The sequence below is a fragment of the Populus trichocarpa genome, chromosome 1, assembly GCF_000002775.5.
Source record: "Populus trichocarpa isolate Nisqually-1 chromosome 1, P.trichocarpa_v4.1, whole genome shotgun sequence".
In the NCBI taxonomy this organism is placed as follows: Eukaryota; Viridiplantae; Streptophyta; class Magnoliopsida; order Malpighiales; family Salicaceae; genus Populus; species Populus trichocarpa.
Window position 1 is genome coordinate 5,977,452 of NC_037285.2, and position 27,961 is coordinate 6,005,412.

The 27,961-nt window shown below is 33.8% G+C and overlaps 1 protein-coding gene and 1 long non-coding RNA gene across 4 annotated transcripts in view; one reads left to right on the forward strand and one right to left on the reverse strand.

Moving 5' to 3' along the window:
• LOC18101646 (receptor like protein 21) overlaps window positions 1-27,961 on the reverse strand; it is a 246,832-nt gene that overhangs the window by 35,512 nt on the left and 183,359 nt on the right. The window contains exons 2-7 of one of the 2 annotated variants that reach the window (XM_052446827.1): window positions 10,961-11,213; window positions 9,380-9,448; window positions 9,120-9,260; window positions 8,883-9,023; window positions 8,393-8,539; window positions 6,281-8,307 (exon numbers count right to left, since the gene is read on the reverse strand). In XM_052446827.1, coding sequence (XP_052302787.1) covers window positions 6,413-8,307; window positions 8,393-8,539; window positions 8,883-9,023; window positions 9,120-9,260; window positions 9,380-9,448; window positions 10,961-11,213 — 2,646 coding nt within the window. In that variant the 3' untranslated portion in view covers window positions 6,281-6,412. Of the gene's footprint in view, window positions 1-6,280; window positions 8,308-8,392; window positions 8,540-8,882; window positions 9,024-9,119; window positions 9,261-9,379; window positions 9,449-10,960; window positions 11,214-21,239; window positions 22,012-22,296; window positions 22,447-27,961 lie in introns of those variants that run through there. The other variant, XM_052446823.1, reaches the window with a different exon arrangement.
• LOC18101660 (uncharacterized) lies at window positions 18,928-20,152 on the forward strand. Of its 2 annotated transcripts, none has more exons than XR_008057233.1 (2): window positions 18,928-19,586; window positions 19,744-20,152. It is a non-coding gene; the product is annotated as an uncharacterized LOC18101660 (long non-coding RNA). The 2 variants fall into 2 exon arrangements; XR_008057224.1 differs by having other exon boundaries at window positions 18,928-19,574.

Here is a 27,961-nt window from a genome sequence, read left to right on the forward strand (position 1 = left end):
GTTCTTAACCCAACCAGCTATACGATTATCTGACAAGTAAAGAGCGTTGAGTTCTTGGAAAGGAAGAAACAATGAGGCATTTAAGTACCAATCTCCCAGTTCCTGATTCCTTGTGCTGTCAAGAACGAGTGCGGTGACTCGACCTGTACTGCTGCTGCAGATAATACTTTCCCAATCACAACAGTGAGCGTGGCCTTTTATCCAGGAGGGAAGGGATGTGCCATTGGGATAGTGAAGAGCATCTTTGAGCTGCAAGAGAGCGATTCTCTCTTCCCCCAAGCAACAAAGAGGCAGCCGTCCTTGCAAGGAAGCCATCATCACTAAAACCATCAACATCTGAAGGAACAGCCCCATCTTAATCAAATATAAATGCTGATCAATTGTTACAACATAACAATCTCTTGCAAAGGGCAGCGAGGAGGTTCAGGCTTTTATAGAGGACTTGCCAAGCTAACGGACCCATCCCATAGAAAAACACTGCATGATGGCAACGGTCTAAAGGACCCGTCCGTAGAAAAATAGCATTTTTAAAAAATATTTTACACCACAATATCAAAAACATACTTAAAAGTCACATTATATATAATTAAATAATCTCTTTACACTTTTGATCTGGATATCTTTTAAGAAGAAATGGATGATGGCAATGGTCTAAGAGACCCAACTCATGCAAAAATGCATGATGGCACCATCCAACGGACCCATCTTGAAGAAAAGTGGATGATGGCAATGGTCTAACGGACCCAACTCATGGAAAAAAAAATGCATGATGGCAACTCAATTGTTTCTAGAGATGGAGCTATCAAATTCGGGAAACTATGTTATCTCATCTAAGATATGTGCAAATATGAGAAGGTGGGATGATTCTGCAAAGATGAGGGTGTTGATGAGGCAGTGTGGTGTCTCTAAAACCCTATTGATTACTTGTTTGAATGTGTGTTGTTGTTGATGAATGAGAATTGAAGGTGGTAGAATTTGAGGATTTTTATTATTCTTTCTCATTTTATGAACGCAACTGTAATATCTTACATAAAATTTGAAACAACACTGATATTTATACATGTTCTCTGTTATTTTTACTTGCTTAAATGGAAGGAGTATGGAAATTTGAAATTACAATGATTGTTACAAACCAAACTTTTAAAATGGAATTGAGACTAAAAATTTACCAAAATTTGACCAAATCTCTTTTTTGATGAATAACTTCGACCAAATCCTTGCTAGATAAGTATAACCTTATCAATTAAAAAGGACAAAGCCAGGTATAGTTGACTGATCAAAGCCCAAAAGTTGAAGAACTTGAGGGGCAATTTTCAGCAGAACCTAGTGAAAAAACTTAATTTCAGAATTAAATCGGTCCGGTGCTCGTGGAATATGCATAGAAACTACTAGTCCTAAGCCTTAATCCTTAAGCATACAGTCTGCCAAACCTAATCTTGGAGCAACCAGTGAAGAAACTTAATGAAAATCAATACAACATTGCTTGAGCATGCATTTGCAATGGTTGATAAATTAGATAAACTCATTTAAATCTTAAAACTACAATACAGAACGATGCACCTAGGCTTAGTACCATCAAGATAACAACTTGGATAAAATGGAAATAATAGCAATTGTTGATGCTTACCTCAATAAAGTGAAACAATATGAAAGCCTTTAGTCTCATGCTGAGAAGGAAGATGATGCAACAGAATCCAAGGCTGACAGCGTAATAAACGTGGAAGATGATAAAACAGAGTCCAGTACTGGTGGAACTCTTAAGGTTGCAGGTGTGAAAAGAGTTGTAGCTGGAAAGTGTAATGGACAAGCAATGAATAAGGAACTGATTGATTGCTTGATAGACAGTGGGGACATGGATGAACGTGAGGTGGAATCACCAGGTTCACTGGATTCTAGAATCGGATAAGGGAATCTTCGTTATATCATAACTTACAGTTCTGCTGCAACTGCAGAATGTATTGTTGAAGATGAGGTGCAGAGGATGTTGTTTGCTGGGCAGGCTTTGGGTTTTGGGAATGTTGAAGACTATCCCCTTGGAAGCTTGTGATAAACTGCATTTGTACTTGCCCAAGGGAGAGTTTGTCTTCCTAAAACTATATTGTCCTCTCTTCCTTTATATTACATGTCAGTCTTTTTAATGCCCAAGGGAGTTGCTGAAGTTATTAATCCAATCCAACAACGGTTATCTATGGGCTGGGCCTCTAGTGATAGAAAAATTTAGAAGGTAGCTCGGCAGGTAGTTAGAGGAAAAAGTAGAGGGGGTCTGGGCGTTGGTTGACTACAAGGCAAGAATAGCACAATGCCTTTTAAATGGCTTTGGAGACTAGAAGAACATAATCCAGGAGAACGGCAAGAACTTATTAGCAAAAAGTATCCGGCTACTTGTGTCAATGGCCTTCCATCTCTTAAGGTTCCTCATTTGGAAACATGGAATGCTATATACTCAATAATAAACGTAGATATAGAAACAACATCGACTTTAAAGAATGGATGCTAGTTCCAGATTGGCAATGGGAGAAGCATTAATTTTTGACAGATAAGTGACTACAACATAGGCTGTTAAGAGACTTTTTTCCACGACTATACTCGTCTCTTGTACCATCTTCTAGGTTGGCTGATATAGGGGAATATGATATGGATCGATGACTACGGCAGTTTAACTGGAAGAGGCGGCTAAGGCCATCAGAAGAAGTTCAATTACAACAACTTATTCAAATGTTAGATGGGGTTAAACAAAGAGGATAAGAAAATGTGAGAATGTGACAGACAAGGGGCCTGCACAGTCAAGACTTGCAGTAATATAATTGCCAGAATAGTATTTCCAGGAACATTCTCATTCACACCACTTTTGTGGAAAGGTTGAAATATTCTTATGGCTACTTCTCCAAGACAGAGTGAGTACAAGGGGTTTTTTAGCATGCCAAGATTTAATGACTCGTAGCCAAGCAGTATGTCCTTTTTTGTGAGGAAGAAACTGAGCATGTTAATCATTTTTTCCTTTCATTGCTTCGAATCTTGGAGGATCTGGCAACGCTTTCTGAACCGGTCTGGAATTTTTGGATGTATACCAAAATCAATTGATCAGGTGATTTTACAGTGGAGTGTAATGGTCAAAGAGAAGTTTAATGTAATGTTTAGGCTCTTTCTTGCTCTTTGGTTGAAGGCATTCAATGGTGATTTCTCATATAGTGGGAATGATTTGTTTAGAGGTTCTATGGTATTTTGAAATGGTATAATTGGTGATGAGTGATTGTTTATAGGTTTTTGTAAGATGTAATTTTTCTTCTAGCTTTTTTCTTATTCAATTTTATTACTCTGCTCTGATAATCAGTATATCATAGTCTTGATGGTATTCTGGTTTATTCAATATAATTCTCCATTATTAAAAAAAATTAATTAGTAATACAGTTATAATATTCTTTCTTAACCTAATAAATTGTTCATGTTTTATTAGTAATGGTTCATACTTCATAGTATTAGGAGCCGATGAATTACCACTACAAAACGGCCTAGCCTCACCATCTCGAAACAATGCATATCTGAATAATTCAAGCCCAAACAGTGACATGAATTGGGCAAGCAATGTCTGCTTTCTTTTCTTTTGGGTTAGGTTTAATAATTTAAGCCCAAAATATTACCAACAAAACTTAGAGTTTGTCCAAGTAAATACATGTTTAATTCTTGTGATTCCTTACAAAATAACTTCAAAAATGTTAAGGAGCACTCTTATTACCAAAAAGCAATGGCCATTATCTTTTATTTTGATGAGATTTTTGCTCATACCTTTCAGGGCTGGAAACTTAGTTGTCCCAGACAATGAGGGATGTAACCTCTTCAGCAGGACCAGTGAAATTGGAAGACTTGCAAAGAGAATCCTGAGTAATAGTTGTGCTGGAGGTATGTTCAGCTTAGAGAGTGCATTTGGCCATATCCTTGTTTACTGTAGTTAGGTTGCCATGTGGATCCTGTGTGATGTGATGATACATGTTGTGGGTAGTTCAGATGATCTAGATGAAGATAATTATTAATACCCCTATATATCCTATACGTACAGTGAGCTGTGAAAAGATTGTAAAATCTTTCTTTTCATTATGTTTTCTTTTGTTGGCCTACGGTTGCGATGAGAGCATCCTTCTTTTTGTTTTTGTGTTTTAAAAATATTTTTTAAAAAATTTAAATATTTTTATTTTTTTTACTTTAAATTAATATTTTTTTAGTATTTTTAGATTATTTTGATACATTGATATCAAAAATAATTTTTAAAAAATAAAAAAAATATTATTTTGATGTATTTGCGAGTAAAAAACACTTTAAAAAATAACCATAACCATACTCTCAGACAGGTAAATACTATGCCCGAAAAGATTGAAACAATTGCTGCTTGAAAAGGGATTAATATCTCACTTACCTGAGGTATAAGATGGTCTTTTGTTTGGGATTTCCTGTGTGTTTTACATTAATGCATTATGAGGATATTTTAGATTTGTTGCAGAGCCCACCTTCTTGTTCTGTTTCTTTTCCTATTAATGGTAACTAATTTTACAAGATTTAACTCTCTTTTTTCTTTTTGTTTCAAGGTTCTCCGAACTGGACAAATTGATTTGAGCAAAATACATAATTTTCTCTTTAGCAAATCATATGCTTATGATCATCAGCATTAACTAAAGTCTTTAGTTAATTCTTTCTTGGGAAATTCTGATGACCCTTACCATTCCAAGTGAAGATATTTTCTTGACGATAGGTATTGGTGTGATGTAAATTATTTCCGACCTAAACACAGTCATGGTCATGGACGCAGCAAAGGATCAAAGCGTTTTTTAGGAAAAAACTCAACTCAACTCTTAATATATTACCCATATCTTAAATGAATCCCAAGACTATAATAAGACTTATTAAATAGATCCCAAATGTTTCATATGTTTTCTAATCCAACAAAGAGGAACCACAATGATCCGACGGACGAGAACCACTGGTGGAGAAGGATTCATGCATCTCTGTTGTTGTGTATTTCTCATGCTCTTTCTCACTGTGCAATAGAACTTCTGCCTTTAGGATGTTTTTCTGCCAACGGGAAGAGTAAACACCATAGATGGGAAAAACAATAGAAAGGTGTTTGTTTCTACCTAAATTGATCAAAAACTTGATACTGACACTTTGGATTTTAATTTCCATTTCTCAGGCCATTGATTTCTATACATTAAAATTACAGAGTCAAATCTCATTTATCAAGATTGTCTTGTTCGTTATTGATAATGATTAGTGATTCTAAATGGATGTTGGAAATTGGAACAAAGTGTTAGTATAATTTGCTCCCGCTTTGGGGACTTGATTATTTTTTATTTTTTTTGTGGAGCTGCAATCCCTCCTGCGCTCATAGATCCACCCGTGCAAGCTTTGTCTAAAGGAGAGCATCTGAGCGAGGGAAACCGCAGCGTGTCTGGTGTAAATGGCTTGCCATAACCAAATTGACTGCTTTGCCTTTTGTAGAAGGCCATTTACTGTGTTTTGGTGCATCAAACTCAATATTGTTATGTTACATGTAGATCTTCATGGTGTATGAAAAAACCCATATTAAAAAAAAAAAAAAATCAGCTGCCAGGCCTAAATGTAGATCTTGATGGCCGGTAGTAGAGGTGAGCAAAAAAACTGAAAAACCGATTAAACAGAGAAAACCGGAAAAAAAATAACCAAAAAAACCAAACCGTGAAAAAAACCCGATTAAACTGATTAAAATTTTGAAAAAACAGACCAGTTCGGTTCGGTTTCGATTTTATAAACCTGAAACTAAGAAAACCAAACCAAACCCAAACCGGAAAAAAACAGAGCCAAACCGGAAAAAAAACCGAGCCAAACTGGTCGGTTTGAACCGGTTTCAGTTTTTTTATAAAAAATCAGTTTGATTACTTTTTTTTTAATAAAAAATGAACCCAACCGAACAAAAAATGATCACCCCTAGCTGTAGGCCTGACCTGAAACAACCTCTTCCTCAGCAATCCTACCTCACCTCACCTCGGTCTATCCAATACTACTCTGGGAACACATCTCTATACTTTTTTTTTTTAGTTTCAAGAAGCCACATGCATGGAATTTTCCATACCTAATCATAATCAAAATTGCTCCCCTTTATTAATCTTATTTTATTTAAATATACACTCTGCCGAACCTAATCCAGAAAACCAAGACATCCTCCAATTAATTCATATAGAAACTATTTGTCCTACGCTTTATTAATCCAATCATCCAGCAACCACTGAAGCTTATTTATTATATGTCACGCAGAGGCTAAAAGGAAAAACAAAACACAAATGAAAATCAATACAACATTGCTTGAGCATGCGTCTATACTTAATTTAAATCTTAAAACTAAAATACATAACGATGCACCAAGTCTGAGTACCATCAAGATACAAGGCTATGAAAATCTGAACTTGGATAAAATAGGAAGATTGTCCACCACAAAATAATAACAATTGTTGATGCTCACCTCAGTAAAGTGAAACCAAGCTCGTCGCCAATATGGATTTATGTATAGAACTGCAACTATCACCAGCAGCACCATGATGTATGCAATCCCAAAGCTCACATAGAAAACCTCCATATCTATGAAGCCACCATTATCTTCATTATTCATTGAAGTTGGTGATGGTAGCATAGACGCACCACATATTTTGGGTAGTGGTTCTCCACAAAGAAAAGGGTTATCCTTGTAGCAGCTCTCCTCAAACGTGGCAAACTGTGCAACTCTCGCAGGAGTCTTGCCGGACAGATTATTGTGTGCCACACTGAAAATTTCTAGAGAAAATAGTTCAGTAAGTTGAGGAGGGATTTCTCCATCCAATTTGTTGTGGGAAAGATCCAAGCTCTCTATTTCCTTTAACCTCGAGAATGTTGGTGGAATTGGTCCAATCAAACTATTGTGTGAAAGGTTCAATGCCTTGATCTTGCTCAAGTTTTCAATTTCAGGAGGAATCTTCCCGGTAAAATTGTTGCATGAGAAATCAATTCCAGAAAATAATTTGACAATGCTTCCTCTATAAATGAGAGATACATTCTTTGTTGTAAACTCCAAATATTGTTGTGAGGTCTCAACAATAGTGGCATCGGTTAGTGCTGAGAAAGGAGCTAGGGATGTCATGCAAGAGAGGATATCTCCAGAAAGATGGTTATGAGATAGATCAATTAGGGTTAACCCATCCAACTTGCATAGTTGAATTGGAATTTCACCTTCGAGTTTGTTATAACTCAAGAGAAGATATCTCAACTTAGATAGGCTTCCAATCCATTCTGGAATTGTACCAATTAAATTATTATGGGAAAGATCTAATGTCAACAGCGTAGAGAAGTTATAGAATGCCTTTGTAATCAATCCTTGCAACTTATTTCTAGACAAATACACATACCGCAATGTTGAAGAAGTACTTATGGTAGGTGGTAAAGGACCAGAGAAATTGTTCCTTGATAGGTCCAAAAAATCAAGAAAAGACATGCTCCATATCCATCCAGGGATTCTGGGAGAGAGATTGTTGTTACTAACATCCAAAAGTTGCAAAGAGCTGCAATTAGACATGCTATCAGGAATCGCCCCTTGCAAACTGTTGTTTGAAAGTATGAGAAAGTTGAACAAACACAAACTTGTGGTTAGATGCTTGGGTATTCTACCAGTCAAAACATTGTTGGACAAGTCTAAGTCTCTCAGCAAACTCATGTTACTCAACGAGGATGGAATGCTTCCATTAAAACCATTATGAGACATTGATAAAACTGTTAACCTTGGTAAATGAGCTCCGATTTCTGAAGGGATTTGGCCTTGTAAATAATTCATGGATATACTTAAAATTGACAAATTCATATGAGAATTCTTTGGCAACAAGAATGGACCAGAAAGAGAACAATTTTCTAAATAAAGATTTTTTAGGTATGTGTTGTTCTCTATCAGCCAATTTGGAAAGTCTCCTTTCATTTGGATGTTTGTAAGATCCAAAGATTGTAGGTTCAACTGATGGTAAAGGAACCTGGGAAATGCTCTTGCACCTTGTCCATGATTGCTCAAATAGAGGGATTGTAACTGGAACTTTGGGCTCAAATTATGATCATCTTCTTCTGCGTATATTTCATTATCCAAACCATGAAAAGACTTGAGTTTTGAAAGGTTGTATAATGGGCTCAATGACATAGGGATCTTTAAGTGATTGGAAGAGAGATCTAGTCGTTGAAGGGAAGTCAAATTTGCCAGACACGGAATCAAGAAACCACTGATATCATTGTCCCTCATATCTAGCTCTTGGAGATTATTTAAGTTACATAGACCTACATTATAATTTAGAAAAATTTAAACTCTGACTATTTAATGGAAAATATATAACTTAAAGAGAATAAGAGTAATTGACCTTACCGATTGGTAATTGACCATTTAGTCTGCACTTCACCAACTCTAAAATTTTAAGAGAGGTTATCGTTCCAATACTTTGTAAGATGCTATTATCGAGAGTAGAGTCACTCGAATACAAGTGCTCCAAGTTTTTTAGAATATTAAGAAAGCCTGTCACAATCAATTAAACAAGAAATTATATTCATTAAAAAAAAAGTTGTTGTATGAATTCAAATACTAATAGATTTGAGAATTCTCCAAGACTATACTATTTGGCAATCTATAAAATAGACCCACAGAATGCTAGGCCAGCAAATTCAAAATGGAGTAGTACCTGATCATATCCAAGAGAAGACTATCAAGGAACGAAGATATTTTTGGAGAATAACAGAAAATAGATTAAACTAAAACATTGTAAAGTGAACCATCTTACTGGTAGGGCAAAGACAAATTGTTTAATAGGTTGTGAGAACATCAAAGCCAAAAGAAAAAGAGTTAAAATTTGTTAATTTACCTCGAGAAGATACAATGCCACTGACTTCATACAACGATAGGTATTTTAGAGAAGATAGTGCTCCAAGGATTTGAATAGAGTTTTCGTCTAGAGAACAACCATTTAGATACAATTTTTTCAAAGAGCTCAAATTTTGCAACTCTGTTTAAAAAAAAAGAGAAGTAGCAAATTGAATTTTTCATATATAAACAACTTTCACGAACAAACATCACTATATATAATATAACTTATCGTCACCTAATATTGTTCCTTTAAAATCATTGTCGTTCAGATAAACTGTCGTGAGGTTTGGGAATGCTCCTAATGATGATAATAATTGGAAGCTACTCCCATTGGTTGTGATATTTTTTAGGGATAGATATCTCAAGTTGTTTGGACCTGCAGGTTAGAAAAGAACCGTATTCAAAGGTTTTCCAAAAGCAAAAAAGTATGCTTGGTTAGATGTTGTTATGAAGCCATCATCATCTTCATGCAAGTAATGTGAAGGTGTTACTTACCTCTTGAGGCTACCAATTTGTTAATATTATTGCCGTCCAATAGCAAGTACTGCACGCTGCTCAACGATTCTTGATATATATAAAAAATAATAATTAATTCAATACAAAACATAAATGGTGTTTTTTGAAATTAAATCTAATTAATAAAGAAAACATTAGTATAAAAAAAAACTTTCAAATTTATTAACCCCACCGTTCTATTATAACTTATACTAAGTGTGAGTTAAGAGAATGATAGAACATTGTTATTGAAATAGGAGGATTCACAGTTCAAATAAAGTTCAAAAAACAAATATTTTCACTTACTGTGTTAGTTTATTATTATTATTTTTTAAATATAATAATAATAATAGGATAGAAAATTTAGTTTCGATTAAAATACAGTCTACTCCGTTTGATATATTTTGCCATTGAACATAGAAAATTTGAAGTAAAGATTCTAAAACAAAGTACTTTATTTTAGAATAATATGCTACTTCTCTTTAATATAGTATTTGAACAAAGTATATTCATTAAATTAATAATTATAAATCAAAGTAGGTTGTTTCCTTGCCATAATTCCTCAAAATTAAAAATATATATTTTGCAAATATGCTCTTTACTAATCATTCTTTATTTTAGAATAATATTGCCAGCCTGTTCTTTGCTGGTCATCTTATTTTAGTTGTTAAAAGTGAAGAAAAGAAAATTCTTTTAAAAGGATTAGTTTTTTTATTTTTATGATCACCTAATATCGTCATTTTAGTTCTCAGATGTTAAGCTCATAGCTCTGTTCTACTTAACGACACGGAGTATAAATATCACGACTAGAAATTATTTTATATTTAATTAAAATAAATAAATAAATTAGTAATATAGTAATATAGTTATAATATGGTTTTTCTTAGCCAAATAAATTGTTTCCCATGCGATCATAAAATAATGGATTTATTCAATCCGATAAACAAATTTATTTTAATTAAGAAATATTATTTATTTATCAAAACAATTGTTACGTAGGGAACTTTGAAAAACCCAAACTCAATGTCATTTGATCAACGATTCTTGAAATATATAAAAAATAAATAATTAATTCAATACAAAACATAATAGTAGTATTGTAATACAAAGCCACACCATGCGGAAAAACAAGAAAACCAAGGGACTTTTGATATGATAAAAGAGATTGGTATACTGATACGAGAAAAAGGACAATAAAGGTATTGATTATTATAGTCATGATAGTGATATATAGTAGTATTGTAATTATAATTGTAAGGTGATATTTATATCATAATGATAATTATGGTGGTCCGATGATATGATAATACTAATAACATGATATTTTATTCATAAATTTGAAAAAAAAAAAATCATCCTTTGTTGTTTTAAAAATTTGTTTTGTTTTTTAAGATTATTCACTAAAAATAATAAATGCGGTGATTAATTCAATCAAATATGTTTTTTGTTTTCTTCTATGAAAAACTATTGAGAACCAAAATGATACTAATTATTTTGATGTATTTAAAAAATAAATCGCATGCATTTCAAGTTCTAAATAATTTGTAATACAAAAGTAGTGAGGTCAATTAAAAAGCAAACCTTTGATCTCAACCCAACCAGCTATACGATTATATGACAAGGAGAGCCACTCAAGTTGTTGAAAAGGACGAAACAAGGAGGCATTAAAGTACCAATCTCCCACTTCCTCATTCCTTGTGCTGTCAAGAACGAGTTCGATGACTCGACCTGTACTGCTGCTGCACTCAATATGTTCCCAGTCACAACATTGGGCATCATCTTTTATCCAGGAGGGAAGGGAGGTGCCATTGGGATAGTTAAGAGAATCTTTGAGGTGCAACAGAGCGATCCTCTCTTCCTCCAAGCAACCAAGAGGCACCCATCCTTGCAGCGAAACCATCATAATTGCTAAAACCAACATATGAAGGAACAGCCCCATCTTAATATCAAAATATAAATGGTGATCAATATTTGTTGTAGAGGACAGCTAGCGAGGAGGTTGAGGGCTTTATAGAGGACTTCACGGACCCATGCCGTGGAAAAAACTGCACGATGGCAACGGTCTCCCATCCCACGGACCCATCTCCTCGTGGAGAATAAATATAATTCATGACTTTCTTAAGCTAGTTTTCGTACATAATTCACAATATCTGAATTAATACAATTAACATTTATCTTTATTACATATAATCTCTTTGTTTCTTTTTATAATACTTTTAATCTGAATATCTTTTAGGAAAAAATGCATGATGGCAAAGGGCCCATCTCGTGGAAAAATGGATGATGGCAATGGGTCTATCGGACCCATCTCGGATGGCAAAGGACGGCAGTACTGTCCTCTTCATCACAATCCTTTTCGTTTTGATATTAAATACTTAATTAGATCATTCGACCAAATTACAGGAAATTAATCATAGTAATAATTAAATAAGAATATATATATATATATATATATATATAAATTATCATTCGTAAATGAGAAACTACTTAGTCAATTCAGGTTCAACTCCAAAAATTGATCATGAGAGTGTATTTTTTTTTCATGAAGCTCTTAATAATATTCTTGTGTGAATGAATGGCTTGTTGATTGTGTTATGAACAATAGACTTATTGTCAAGAGAAGGCATGATTCATTTTATCAACCATACTGTTTCGTCAAATTGCCAACACCATTAAAATTAAGGCATGATTTTCCACACATAGAAAGTAGCAACTGATCCTCTACATCGATCCATCATCGTCGTGGAAAATGAGTTGCATAGCATTGACCTGGATTTCTCTAATAAAAGTAAGGTTTACTTAAGGTAACTATGGGCTGATAAAAAAATTATCAATAAAATCAATTTATAAAAAAAAAATCATAGATTTAGTTTTCCTGAATTTTAAATTTAGTGTGAAAACATTCCGAGCGCAAGAAAAAATGAGTGCAAAATTAGCCTTTCAAGAAATAGAGAATCTTCCTCTTGAAGGAATTAATTAGTGGGTTGGAAAAACGTCTTTTGCTCTAATATTTTCTTCACTTTGTCTATATATTACCTTACATTATTATTGTCACAAAGTGATATTGTATACTTCTTCTGTTATCCTTCAAGATTTCAATAATTGAAAAGGAGGGTCCTAAAAAATTTAATTTTTATAAACATACCCTTAACTTTGGATATGGATAATTGTTTGCAATATATTTACATCCAATATAAACAATTCTTCAATTTGTTTTACAATAATATTAGTAAAATCACTTTAATTATTCTTTCAATCTTCCCGTACGTGTGATTCACTGCTTGGTGATTCTAAAGTCACCTATTTAAACTTTAGTACGTTAGACAACTAAATTTATTCTTTCACTCGGTATTTATTATATATTCAATTCGTTTAATTATTTATTATATATTCAATAATTAATGAGGAATATATTAAAATATTAAAAGCATGATTTTCTAGTCGTGATTTCCATAAAGATAGTAGGGAGGGCTCTATATCCATCATCTTCATGGAAAGTGAGCCGGCCAGCGTTAACCTTTTATTCATGTTTTTCCACAAAAGACTTTGACTTGGTTTCAACTTTTCGTTTAATTACTTTTATGCAATTCAATTTTTTTTTACGATGTCAGTAAAATCACTTTAATTATTCCTCACCTGGTTCTTAATATAGTTGTACGTTATACAACTAAATTTATTCTGACGATATTTTTCACCCGGTATATATTATATATTCAAACATAAAAACATGTTTTTTATGTTCCACTATTTTTGTATATATTTTATATCATGGTAATTAAATGTTGCCTGATTAACATGACACTATATCATAATAAATAAAAATTTTTGATTGTGGAATGGCATGCTAGTTGGATCTATATTATTTTTTTTGTGTGTGATTAAATTAATTATTTCGATAAATGACACATGTATTCGGGGGAAAATAAAAAAATAATCTTATTGCTAGAGAGGCACTGGAGCTATGAAGATTATAAAAGGCTATTGTTACAAACTAAAATTTCAAGATGAAGAAATCTGAAGGAGCAAACTAAGAATTTACCAAAATCTGAGCAAATGGTTTCTAGAAAAAATAAAGGAATCACATCAACATCACCGGTGGTTTCTAGATAAGCATAACCCATAGAACGGGTTGTTCTTCCACTTAGCAGATTCATTTATATCATAAAATAAATTATAATAAGAATGAAATCAAATTGGATTTGAAAATTCTCCAAAACTTGGCAACGCATGATGTGTAACAGACCCATAGAACGGGAGTGGCACTTGTTGGTAAATTATTAAATTATTTTATTATGGATTTGTGGACATACACTAGTGTTAGAAAGCATATGGATTTGTGGAATGATTTTACCCTTCTTTATTTTAGATAGCGGGTTAGTTACATTAACATGGATTAAAAATTAATTTTAACAATGAAGATTATAAAAGGCGATTGTTATAAACTAAAATTTGAGAAATATGAAGGGGCAAACAAAGAATTTACCAAAATCTGAGCAAATGGTTTCTAGATAAAATAAAGGAATCACATCAACATCACTAGTGGTTTCTAGATAATCATAACCCATAGAACGGGTTGTTCTTCTACTTATCAGATTCATTTATATCATAAAATAAATTATAACAAGAATGAAATGAAATTGGATTTGAAAATTCTCCAAAACTTGGCAACGCATGATGTGTAACAGACCCATAGAACGGGAAATGACCCCTAACTCTTGCCAACAATTTTAGTCTCAAGAAGGTATGGAGATTTTCCATGGATTCGACCTTGATGATTGTACATAAAATTTGCTTCAAATGTAGTTCCAAATATGGCATCTTTCTGATTAATGAACAGGGCATCTATATATTGATACTACATATAAATGAACACTTCAATTTGTTGGTGGAAGAACCGTAAATCTCCCTATCTTAAGTTTATTACAAGACTTGTGCCTGTCAATATAGCCAAATTGTTGCACTGTCGTGTGTTTTAAGATATATATATGGAGTGAAAGACTGCCTCTCTTTTGCTGTTTATAGAATGCTGCCTGCAAGTAAGAAATTGCTCCGTCTTTTTCCACGCCGCATCTCATTCGACGTGGTTGTGCCATTTTGAACATTTTGCTTCATTTGTTAACTTTTGGGTTTCTTAACTCCATTTTGCATTCCATATCCACCCCATTTCTATTTGAGATTTTTTTTTATGATTTTTGTAGTATTTTTTTTAATAATTTTAGTGTGTTTATGTTAAATATATAGATTTAAAAAAAAACATATAATAAATTTTAAAAAATAACATGCATCAGAATAACAAACACAACACTACCTACCGTACTATACTCGTGAAAAGTGAATTCCCCAGTAAAATGCAAACTGACTTCCTTTGGCACTCGTAGAATTTCAGTCCTGGACCATAACACAAATATTTTTTTTGTTAATGATAATTATATTTTAATTGTCAATTTTATACTGAAATGAACATAATAATCCATACTCGACGACCTCCTAAGTAAAACTTCACTAGTGAGTTCTTCTTTCAATTTTTAATAAAATAAAGCCAGAGCAACGGGATAACATAAATTTGACAATTGGACTGATGGAATATATATATATATATATATATATATTATTTGATTGATTTTAACAATGAAGAGTATAGAAGGCGATTGTTACAAACTAAAATTTAAAGATGAAATTGAGAAATCTGAAGGAACAAACTAAGAATTTACCAAAAATCTGACCAATTAAGGAACAAATTTAAAGATGTGTTCCATGCCATTAGGAATCATCGATGCTGCGAAGTGCACTCTTGGAGCATGGTAATCTCATCCGATAGGCTGGATCGTCTTCTTCTGCCCTGCAATTCTTTCAGACGCTTCATCAACTTCAACAAGACGTCCTTCAAATTAATTCAGGCAAGATATTTTCATCTTTTATGCTTGTGAATATTATATTGGTCATCTGATAGTGTCTTGAGTTGTGGATTTACTAAACCAAACCAGCCTACAGATCATGTTTTCGTCATCATCAAACTAACAATTTGTTGTTTAAGATGCTTCAAGAAAAATAAAAGCCATTGGGAAATAACAGGTCAAAAAGTACCATCCATGTCTCTTTTCTTTCAAATAGAATTTCTAACTATTTTCATGTGTTTTTATCACTAGGCTCAAAGCCTAAGAAGCAACCCAAGAGGGAAAGGACAGAAGAGGAGAAAACTTTCAGAAGAAGGACAAGATACTTTTTTTTTTTGATCGAAATGTAAAAATATATTGAAGATAAAAAATATACAAGGCTGGAAGCCTGGAAAGCTAGTAAGTTCAATATACAAAAATATAAAAAAGGGACAGGCTCCCTAACTAGGCATAAACATCCATGCCCACAAAAATAGACTAACAATCAAGCAGAAACTGAGCTTGGTTAAAGTAGGAACCTAATCGGCAATAAGGTGCCAAACCTAACCAAAATGCGAAAGGAAAATAGAAAACAAATTAGCATTGCTGGAAGGCTACCAGCACATAAAACCTGAATGAGGACATGCTGCAGCAAATCAGACATCAAGGAAACCACAACCATAGCAGAGACCTGACAACCAGCACAGATGAAGTCCACAGGGGCACCTAACACAAGAAGCCCCAACAGGAGAGAAGCAAGACTGACAGGGGCAAAAAGATAGCAGCATCAGGCAAAATAGGCCATCACCAGCAGCAAAAGAGGACTAGACTACCCTTTGAAGATCTCACTGAGAAGCGAACCTGAGAGCTTCCCAGAAGATAGAGGAAACAAAGCCAGCCAGAGCAGGAAGGGCCGACAGAAAAGCAGAAAGCCATCAGCCCCCAAATTGGAGATTAAAATGATTATTTTCATGGAAATGCAGAACCGTGAAGAACATAACCTGTAACTTGCGAAAGACAAATGAAACAGGCTTGCAGGTATTATCAAATATCCTCTTGTTTCGCTCTTCCCAAATTAAGTAGATCAGGATATCAAGGGAAACTCTTCGCATTCTGCCAATAGTATTGTTCCCAATATGGTGAAGCCCTCGAATGGCATTATTAATGGTGAACATTCGCTTGTGTAGATGAAGCCATGATTTCGTCATCCGCCATAAGAGGGAAGTCCAATGGCAGGCAAAAAACAGATGATTGTGAGATTCCTCTTCATCTCGGCAGAAAGCACAACTAATGTCAGTTTGTAGGAACCGAAGCCTATCTCGGGTGCGAAGCTTCCCCATCACCGCCAGCCATAAAATAAAATTATATTTGGGCATAGACCCAGGCTCCCAGACCACCTTTGCCCAAGAAACTGGAGCACGTTTAGGCCGCAGAAAATCATAAGCATGAGCTGAGAAAGGATGATCTACACTGCTCCTAGAAGTTAGCAAAGTAATTACTTGATGTCGGCCTCCACAGTCTGCTAAAAGCTGATCTTGGAGTGAGATGATAGACTTCCATAATGGTGAGGAGGTTCTCTGAGGGGAGGCATCCCAAATGGAGAGATTGGGGAGATAATAGTGATGAATCCACTTAATCCAAATGGAATCGGTTTTGAGGTGAATGTTCCACAGCTGCTTGGCAATGAAGCTTTTGTTACAAGCTTTAATGTGAAACAGACCTAGGCCCCCTTCATTCTTAGGTAAACAGACTGTATGCCAAGCAACCAGAGCTGATTTACTCTTCAAAACATCCCCTGTCCATAGAAAAGTTCGACAAATACAGATTATCTGCTTGATAACAAGATCTGGAATTGGAAATATGCTCAGCCAAAAGTGCACCATGCCATAAAGGACCGAACAGATCAACTCAACCCTCCCAGCATAACTAAGATGCTTCCCCATCCAGGACTGGACTGCAGATTCCAGCTTCTGAAGAAGAGGAGTGAATTGGCTAGCAAGGAGCCTGTAGGATAGACCGAGTAGGGCTTGAGCTACCCGAAACTGGAACACCCATGGAGGGCACATTTCAAATCAGGGGATCTGGAACAGTAGCAACTGGAACGGAGGATGAGGCTACTAAAGCAGGAACCGCATTATCATGAATCAGAGCAGACTGCTCCAGTAAGCGTTGCTGTTTAGATCGGACAGAACCAGAACCAGATTTCTTCTTTTGCTTAGCCATAAAAAGCAGAAAAAAGGGGGGGAAGGAGGGGAAAGGCGGGTAAGGGCAAGATACTTTCTAGTAACACAAGTAGTTGCAGTTTTAGTCTTTCTATCTGTCATGAGCAGTAATGATTTTTCTGAGGTCGAGGTTGATGATGATGAAGGCTTCAGTTATGACTGAAGAAGCATTCATTTTTTGACAAATTTGTATTTTCCTTGACAATTGTTTTCGTCGTGACAATACAGTCATGGACATCACTGTGAGAAATATAGTTTCCTTTTTACCTTTCATTCTTGTATTCCATACAAGAATTTTGAAAAATAATCATCCAACAGTTGTAGGTTGTTAATTGTGTGCTTGATCAACATTTCCCTAAGCACAGTGATAGGTGTTTCAGAGAAGAAATTGTGGCAAAGTAGTTGGATTCTAATAATGAAAATTCAGAAACTCTCCTTGCTGCACGAAATAGCCCTTGTAGTTGTTGAATTTAAATTCACTGTAAAAAAATCACCCCGTGAGCACTCATTCTTTCTCATTGATTTACTTCCAATTCCTTCTTCCTGTTTCTGGTTCTTTGTTTACCGTTTCTGGTGATATTGAGTTCGTTTTTTGGTTGGTTCACTTTTTTAAACAGTTATAAGAAACTAAGGTAACTGAGAAGCATTTGTTTATTGATTGCAAATGGTTCAATTACAATATTGGAACAAAATATGATATGACTCAGCGATGCTATAACAATATAGATGAAAAAAGATATGCAGAAGATTTGAACTTCCGTGTTTGATAGATTCAGGCAGTTTCCAATCCCAGATATTTCTAAGCATATATGCTGTGCATAGATAAAACGCATTCTAGCAGCAAAAATATATACATCGAAATTCTATGCTATAATCATGGCCTTGAAAACTAGGGACGCTCAGAATGCATCATTCAAAAAGTTAAGCAGAAGATTTGAGATGTACCGTGACTTCTTGGTAGAGTTTCTTCTCCCAGGCATATCATCTGTCAAATGTCGATTGGCGACTACATGAGAACATGCAAGAAATCAAACTGGTGTTGCAAGAAAAAACCTTTTTTTAAAATCAAAACGATGTGATTCTTATTTTTTAAAATTTATTTTTCGGGTCAATCCAGCTCGATTTTTTTTTTTAAAATGATGGGTAACTATCTATGCTATGCCTGTTGTGTCCAGAGACAGTAACAAACGTTGCCTTAGTTATATGTTTTGGAAGCGTAAGAAAAGTCGAGTTCCAAAAAACAATGCTCAAGACAAGACCTACCTCTTTTCTACCCCCCTACCATCTCCCTCTTTCAAACCTCAACTTCCAAACCTAAAAAGAACATCAAACCCTGACTGAAAAGCTTTTGTCTCTGATAAAACAATGCAAATTCAAAAACCTATTAAAACAAATCCACACACAAATGCTTATTTGTTCAATACCAAAACCCAATTTCCTTCTTTCCAAAATCATTGACCTCAAAGACTTGGCCTATGCCTTCAATATCATGCTTCGTGGGTTAACTACCACATGGAAAAAGTATGATTTTTTGTGTTGAATTGGATTACAAGCTGAAGTCTTTAGACCTAAAAGCAAATAATTTTACATACCCTTTTTTGTTTATAGCGTGAGGGAATGTTTGGGGTTTGGTTCATGGAAAGATTGGTCATTGTCTGGTGTCTAAGGCTGGTTGGGATGGTGATGAGTATGTGAATCATTCTTTGATTACAATGTACGCAAGGTGTGGTGAAACGGGTTTTGCACGGAAGATGTTTGATGAAATGGGTGTGAGAGACTTGGTGTCGTGGAATTCGATGATTTCGGGGTATTCTAAGATGGGTTTTGCTAAAGAGGCAATTGGGTTGTTTATGGAAACGAGGGAGGAGGGTTTTGAGCCAGATGAGATGACGTTGGTGAGTGTTCTTTGGGCGTGTGGGGATTTGGATTTGGGGAGATGGGTGGAGGGGCTTGTTTTGGAGAAGAAGATGGAGGTAATTCGTATGTGGGGTCTGCTTTGATTGACATGTATGGTAAGTGTGGGGATTTGATATCTGCGAGGAGGGTCTTTGATTCAATGCCAAACAAGGATGTTATCACCTAGAATGCCATTATCACAGGGTAATTAGATCGGTAAATTTTGCTGCACATTTTCTGTTACAAACAAATCAGTTCTTTTTCTTGCAGTTTGTTAACATAAAATTGCCATATTTTAGCCATTTAGTATTGTTGTTGGATCATTCTCGGGAGATTGGGTTCCATGCTAAATGAATAATTTTGTTTTGTACAGTTGTGGTCTTCAACTTCCTTGAGCCTGGGAACATCTAAAAATTAAGCATTATGCGGAGAGCAAGTTGGTACACCGATTGACCAAACTGGGAGGATCGGCTAAATTTTACAACATGCTTAATGCCTCACAGGATATTTTATTTCCAGATATCATATGTAATTGCTGTTACGTAGACCCTTCTGGGACAGTTACTGGCATCTAAAGTACTTTTTGTTGAGTTGAAAGGTTTTCTTGATGCGTGTGAGAAGTCAGGGTGTGGATCTTCTTAACTCTCCAATTGCTGAGAATTCTCCAAGTGCTCACAAGCTTATATACAAACAGTGAAATAAATTTGAATTGATATTTGTGTTGTAATGTATTCCCTTTGACATTAAATATTTTTGGATGTGTTATAAATTTGAATTTATCATCCGTAAAAATCAAGTAACAATGTAATGTACAAGGTATGAAGATGATGAGAAGTAAAACTCGTGGAATTGAAAAGCCCTCACTATATAAAAATTCACAAAACCGATTCGAACTGAAAATACTTGCTGAATTAACCAATGAAGAAATTTACTTATTATATCACACAGAAGCTAAAAAGAAAAACAAAACACAAATCAAAATTAATACAACATCACCTGAGCGTGCCTTAAAACTTGTTGAAATCTTAAAAATAGAATACATAACAGAACACCAAGTCTTAGTGCCATCAAGGCTATGAAAATCTAAACTTGGATAAAATAGGAAGATTTTTCACCAGAAAATAATAGCAGTTATTAATGCTCACCTCAATAAAATAAAACCAAGCTCATCGCCAATATGGATTTATATGCAGAACTGCACCTATCACCAGCAGCACCATGATGTATGCAACCCCAAAGCTCACATAGAAAATCTCTATATCCATGAAGCCACCATCATCTTCATTGTTCCTTGAAGTTGGCGTTGATGATGATGGCATAGCCGCACCACATATTTTGGTTAGCGGTTCTCCACAAAGAAAAAGGTTGTCTTTGTAGCAGCTCTCCTCAAACGTGGCAAATTGTGCAACTCTCGCAGGAGTCTTGCCGGACAGATTATTGTGTGTCACACTGAAAAATTCTAGAGAAAATAGTTCAATAAGTCGAGGTGGGATTTCTCCATCCAGTTTGTTGTAGGAAAGATCCAAACTCTCTATTTCCTTTAAATTTGAAAATGTTGATTGAATTGGTCCAGTCAAACTGTTGTGCGAAAGGTTCAATGCCTTGATCTTGTTGAGGTTTCCAATTTCAGGAGGAATCTCTCCTGTGAAATTGTTGCATGAGAAATCAATTCCTGTTAAGTACTGGATAATGCTTCCTTTATAAGGAAAGGATACATTCTTTATTGTAAACTCGAAAGATTGTTGTGATGAGAACATAGAATAATGGGAATTGTATTGAATAGGGAAAGGATGAGTAGATATCATCCAAGAGAGGATGTTACCAGAAAGATAATTGTGAGATAGATCAATCACGGTTAATTGGTCCAACCTGCATAATCGAATTGGGATTTCACCTTCAAGATTGTTATAACTCAAGAGTAGAAATCTCAAGTTAGATAGCCTGTCAATCCATTCTGGAATTCTACCAGTTAAATCATTATGGGAAAGATCTAATGCGAATATCTCAGAGGAGTCAGAAAATGCCATTGCGATCGGTCCTTGCAACCTATTTCTAGACAAAAAAACATCTCTTAATTTTGAAGAAGTGCCGAATCTAGGTGGTAAAGGACCAGATAAATTGTTCCTTGATAGGTCCAAGAATTCAAGAGAAGACATATTCCCAATCCATCCAGGGATTTGCCCTTGCAAACTGTTGTTGGACAAGTCTAACTCGTACATCAAGCTCATGTTACCTAATGAGGAAGGAATGCTTCCATTGAAACCATTATCAGACATCAATAAAACTTCTAACCCTGAAAAATGAGCTCCAATTTCTGAAGGGATTTGTCCTTGGAAGTGATTCATTGATATACTTAGGAATGACAAATTCACATGAGAACTCTTTGGCAACAAGAATGGACCTGAAAGAGAACAGTTTTCTAAAGAAAGAAGTTTGAGGTATGTGTTGTTCTCAATCAACCAATTTGGAAACTCTCCCTTTATTTGGATGTTTGTAAGATCCAAAGATTGTAGGCTGAACTGATGGTAAAGGAACTTGGGAAATGCTCTCGTATTTTGTCCACCATTGCTCAAAGAGAGGGACTCTAACTGGAACTTTGGGGTGAGATTATGATCATCTTCTTCTGCGTATATTTCATTCCCTGAACCATAAAAAGACTTGAGTTTTGAAAGGTTGTATAACGGGCTCAATGACATAGGTATCTTCAAGTGATTGGAAGAGAGATATAGTCGTTGAAGGGAAGTCATATTTGCCAGACACGGAGGCAAGAAACCACTTAGATCATTGTCATTCATATATAGCTCTTGAAGATGATTTAAGTCACATAGGCCTGATCACATTATAATTTAGGAAAAAAAAATTAAAACTTTGAGTTTCTAATGGAAAAGATATAACCTAGGGAGAGGGTAAGAGTCATCAACCTTACCTTGGGTTGTAGGTAATTGGCCATTTAGACTACAATTCTGCAACCATAAAGTTTTGAGAGAGGGCATCGTTCTGATGGTTTGTAAGATGTTGTTACTGAGAGTATTGGAACTTAAATCCAAGAATTCCAAGTTCTTGAGATTAAAGAAGCCTACCACAATCAAGAAATTATATTAATGTAGAAGCAATTAAAATTATAAAGGAAATGAAAGAGTAAGAGTCATCAACCTTACCCTGGGTTGTAGGTATTCGACCATCTAGTCTGCAGCTGTGCAAAATCAAAGTTCTAAGAGAGGTCATTGTTCCGATGGCTTGGAAGATGCTATTATTGAGAGTATTGTAACTCAAATCCAAGTATTCCAAGTTCTTGAGATCAAGGAAGCCTGCCACAATCAATTAGACAAGAAATTATATTAATGTAGAAGGAATGAAGATTAGAAATAATTCATTACTTATTAATCGTGGCTAAAAAAACTAAAAATATCCAGTAAGTGTAGAAATTGTATTGTCCATTTAAGAGAATGATTTTTTATATGTCTACCCCAAAAAACAAATGCACCTTTGTTAATTTATTTTTCTCCTAAAAATAGCACTCTCTGTATATGAAGTTACCTTTTTATTAAAGAAATTATTGTTTTTTATGTTATCATTATATTTACTTTACATTGAAATGGTGTTGAGAGAGGGGTAAAGTTAAAGTGAAATATTATTTATATTAAATAGATGGTAGAATTTTAAAATAATAAAGATTTCAATTGAGTTAATTTCTAAATTTGAGGTTTAATTGTCTCTCCAAGACTTGTTTAGTAGGTTGCGAAAACATAAAAGAGGAATTTTATGCAAACACATCTAATCGTAGCAGGCCATTGAGTGCTTGCAAAGACAGGTGTTTTAGAGAAGTAGAAAGGTCAATGATAAGTAATAGTGGAGTTTAAAGTTGTTAATTTACCTCTAGAAAGTACAATGCCATTGAGTGCTTGTAATGACATGTTTTTTAGAGAAGACAGTGCTCCAAGGCTTTGAAGAGAGTATTCATCTAGAGAACAACCGTCCAGATACAAACTTTGCAAGGAGCTTAAATTTTGCAACTCTGTTCAAAAGTAGCAAGTTGAATTTTTCAATTAAACCCAAATATATAAACATCACTGTATATAATATATAACTTACCGTCACTTAATATTCTTCCTATAAAATCATTGTATCCCATAGAAAGTTTCGTGAGGTTTGGGAATGCTCGTAATGATTGCAGTAACTGGAAGCTACTTCCATAGGTTGTGATATTTTCTAGCCATAGACTCCTCAAGTTGCTTGGACCTGCAAGTTAGTTGGGGAAAAAACGTATAGATATTATTAATATTGTCCAAAAGCAAAAATAATTAATATTATTAATATGGGCTCAAATATTATCTTCATGATACCATGTAATGTGGAAGTTACTACTTACCTCTTGAGACTATCAATTTGTTAATATTGTTGCCGTTCAAATACAAGATCTCCAAGCTACTCAAAGATTCTTGATATTTATAAAAATAATAGTTAATTAATTCATTACAAAACATAAATTGTGTTTTTTGAAATTAAATTTAATAGATAATTGTGTTAATTAAATTTAATATTTATAATAATAATAGTATATAAAAAACCTAACCTTTCAAATCTATTAACCCCTCCAATCTATTATAATCCAAATATAATAATTTAAGAGAGGAAAGCAACTCCACAAATGATAGAATACTACTATCAAAACGATTAATTCCCAAGTCAAGATACTTCAAATTGCTTAGTTTCTGTAACTCATAACCACCTATATAAAAAAATAAATTAAATAAGATTTCACATGAAGAATAAAAAAAGATATTATTGGAGTAATTTAATTATTATTGATGAAGAGTCATGTAATTATTACAGTGACTTCATGTAAAGAGGTTGAGATGATAAAAGTAAAAGTAAAAGGAGTGATTGTTACAGTGATGATGTCATGATTATATTAATAATCTAAGGAATTAAACAACACCTTATTGCTAAATATTTTCTTCGATGATGAATTACTCTGGAGAACCAAAATGATAATAACTAAAAAAGTAATATAAATATTTTGTAATACTTAAAGAGCAAACCTTTCTTCTCAACCCAACCAGCTATACGATTACCCCACAAGTGGAGAGCGTTGAGTTGTTGAAAAGGAAGAAACATGTACTGCTGTTGCACCCAATTCTTTACCAATCACAGCAGTGGGCGTCAGTTTCTATCCAGGAGGGAAGGGAGGTGCCATTGGGATAGTTAAGAGAATCTTTGAGGTGCAACAGAGCGATCCTCTCTTCCTCCAAGCAACCAAGAGGATGCCATCCTTGCAGGGAAACCGTCATCACTAACACCGTCAACACCTGAAGGAACAGCCCCATCTTAATATCAAAATATAAAAGGTGATCAATATTTGTTATAGAGGACAGCTAGCGAGGAGGTTAAGGCTTTTATAGAGGACTTTGCGGACCCATGCCGTGGAAAAAACCGCATAGTGGCAACGGACACATCCCCTCAAGGACAATAAATATTTATAATTCAATGTTCATGACTTTCTTAAGCAAAATCAATTAAAAAAAATCTGAAAAAAAATCTCAGTAATTTTAAAAAATATCTTAATGAAAAACACACTCAGCAGCCACATAAGTTAGAAGCTTCATTTTTTTGGTTGAAAAAAAAATTCCACTTCATGGTCGCATCCTCTCTCTCTTGTTTTTTTCTTAATTTTTCAATTGGCCGAAGTCCTATTAATATTTTTTTGATGCCGTGTTTTTTTCCTACTAAACACTAAATTTTTAATATAATTATCTTATGAACACTTTTTTTTTTTAAGTTTTAACAAACTAAAAGGTTGTTTGAGAATAAATTTGAAATCATATTTTTTAAAAAATTAATTTTTTTGTTTAAAATTATTTTTTATATTTTTTTATCGTTATCATATGTTAATGTGAAAAATAATTTAAAAAAAAATTAAAAAAAAATTATTTTATTTTATTTCAGTACATAATTCACAATATCTGAATTCATTTATTTAACATTTATCTTTAATATATATAATCTGAACATAGTTTTGAAACCTGACCCGGCGGGTCGACCCGGGACCCGGCCGACCCAGGGCTGGAACCGGGCCGGATTGAAGAAAAAATAGGAAAAGTCATGACCCGGTATGACCCGGCCGACCCAGCGGGTTGACCCGGTGACCCAGTTGACTTTTGATTGATAAGAAATGACAGCTGGTTTTTTTTTTTTTTATTAACGTGGATGTCTAGACCAGCTTGCACGTACATCGATTAATCCCACAGACCTTGAAGTTAACGACCATGTAAGTCTCCAAAGATCATGAGAGAACTTGAACTCGTGACTATTAAAAAACAAACCCAAAACCTAACTAGTTAAACTACATCTTAGAGTTTGGTTCTTAATATTCTTGATAGCCTTGCAAGAGTAATGAGTGTGTTTTTTCATCACATTCCTAGTTTTTTTTTTTTTTTTTTGTGTGTTATTTTATTTGCTGGCTTCTTCTCAATTGCTTCAATCTTATTCATGTTTTTCCACGAAAGACTTTGACTTGGGATCAACTTTTCGGCTAATTACTTTTATGCAATTCAAATTTATGTTAGTAAAATCACTTTAATTATTCTTTCAATATTCCCGTACGTGTGATTCACTGCTTGGTGATTCTAAAGTCACCTGTTTAAAATTTAGGACAGCTAAATTTATACGACTAAATTTATTCTTACGATATTATTCCTTTGGTATATAGTATATATTCAAACATAAAAACATGTTTTTTATGTTCCCACTATTTTTGTATTTTATATCATGGTGCCTGATTACCATAACACTAAGTCATAATAAATAAATAAATAAAATTGATTGTGGAATGGCACATGTATTCGGGGAAAAATAAAAAAAATAATCTTATTGCTAGAGATGCATTGGAGCCTTTAATATTTTGCAAAGGCATGGAACACTGATGGCGTCAGCCCAGAAAATTCTAAAATATTCTCGTCATTTCCAAGAAAAATCTATCAAGAGGAATTCTTTATTTATTTGGTAGGCAAGCAAAGTCAAAAGGGAGTGGTAGCTCATCATTTCCAAGAAAATTCTATCAAGAAACGAAGATATTTTTGAAGAATAACAGAAAATAAATAAAACCAAAGCATTTCCCCAATTTATTTTTGATAATTTAGCTTTAATTAAACTTAAGTTAATTTTAATTTTTTATGAAAAGATAATATTAAAATAAAATATTAAAATAAAAAAACACCAAATATGAGTGTCATACCATAAATTTCGTAAAGAATATACTTTTATTCTTAAATTTTAAAAATCACGCAAATCATACAATTTCAGTACCTCAATATTTTTTCAATTTGATTTTAATACAAAAATTTATTTTTGTTATTTTTTAATACATGATTGAGAGAGGAGAGAGAGGTCATCAGATTCTAGTGATGGAGAAAAAAAAATGCATTAATATCGATTTAGATTACCAAAACAGACACTATTTGTGTCAAATAGCTTTATTTAATAAGGAAAGCTCATATTAAGTATTTTTTTTATCTTTAAAGTTCTTGAAAAAATAAATCTAATCTTCGGTTGATTTTCTACCTTGAAAGAAACATGATAATTTTTTTTTTTTGTGTCTTAACACTACTGATCACTTCTTTAAATACGCATTATTGTTGATGAATGAGAATTTAAGTGAATCGAATTTAAGGATTTCTAGAAGAATTAATTCTCTTAAATTTTGTCATATTTTTTGTTTTTGTTTTTATTAATTTGGCTTTTCTTTCTTAATTTTTAATATGTTTTGGATGAAAATGAAATATTTTATATAAATTTTAAAAACAACTATGAGATTTATTCATAAATATTTTGTGTGACTCTTTACTTATATAAACGGATGAAGCATGTAAATTATAGTAATTTTTTTTTATAATAGTTTTAATCTGAATATCTTTTAGGAAAAAATGCATGATGGAAATGTTCTCTCGGACCCACCTCATGGGGAAAACATGTACGATGGCACCATCCAACAGGCCCATTCATGGAAAAATGGATGATGGCAATGGTCTAACTCTTGGAAAAAATGGAGAAAAAAAAAAAGCAGGATGGTATAGGACGGCAGTGTACTCTTCATCACAGTCACTTTCGTTTTCGTTTTTGATATTATTAAGTATTGCTTGCGTGGATTTTTTTTACTCCGCAAGGCCTCACTGTTTTCTCGAGTAATATTAAGGATGGATTATATAAAATTTTATATTTTTCAATTTAGTTTTCAAATTTAGTTTTTGATGATTTAGTTCTAATTAATAATCAATTGATTTTGATTTTGATTTTTTATATAAAAAAATTAAAAAAAAATAAATCGAAATATAAAAAGAAAGTTAAACATGGATGTTATAGTCTTACAAAAGAAACACTTTTACTCCCTTCATTATATTTATTCATATAATTCTGTGTTACTATTATTTATATACATGTGCCAAACTAGAAAATTATAAATCTTCAAAACAACACTGAGATTTATTCATATATATTCTGTGTTACAATTACTTATATAAATGGATGAAGCATGAAAATTATAGAAGGAGATTGTTACATACTAAACTCTGAAGATGAAATTGAGAAATCTCAAG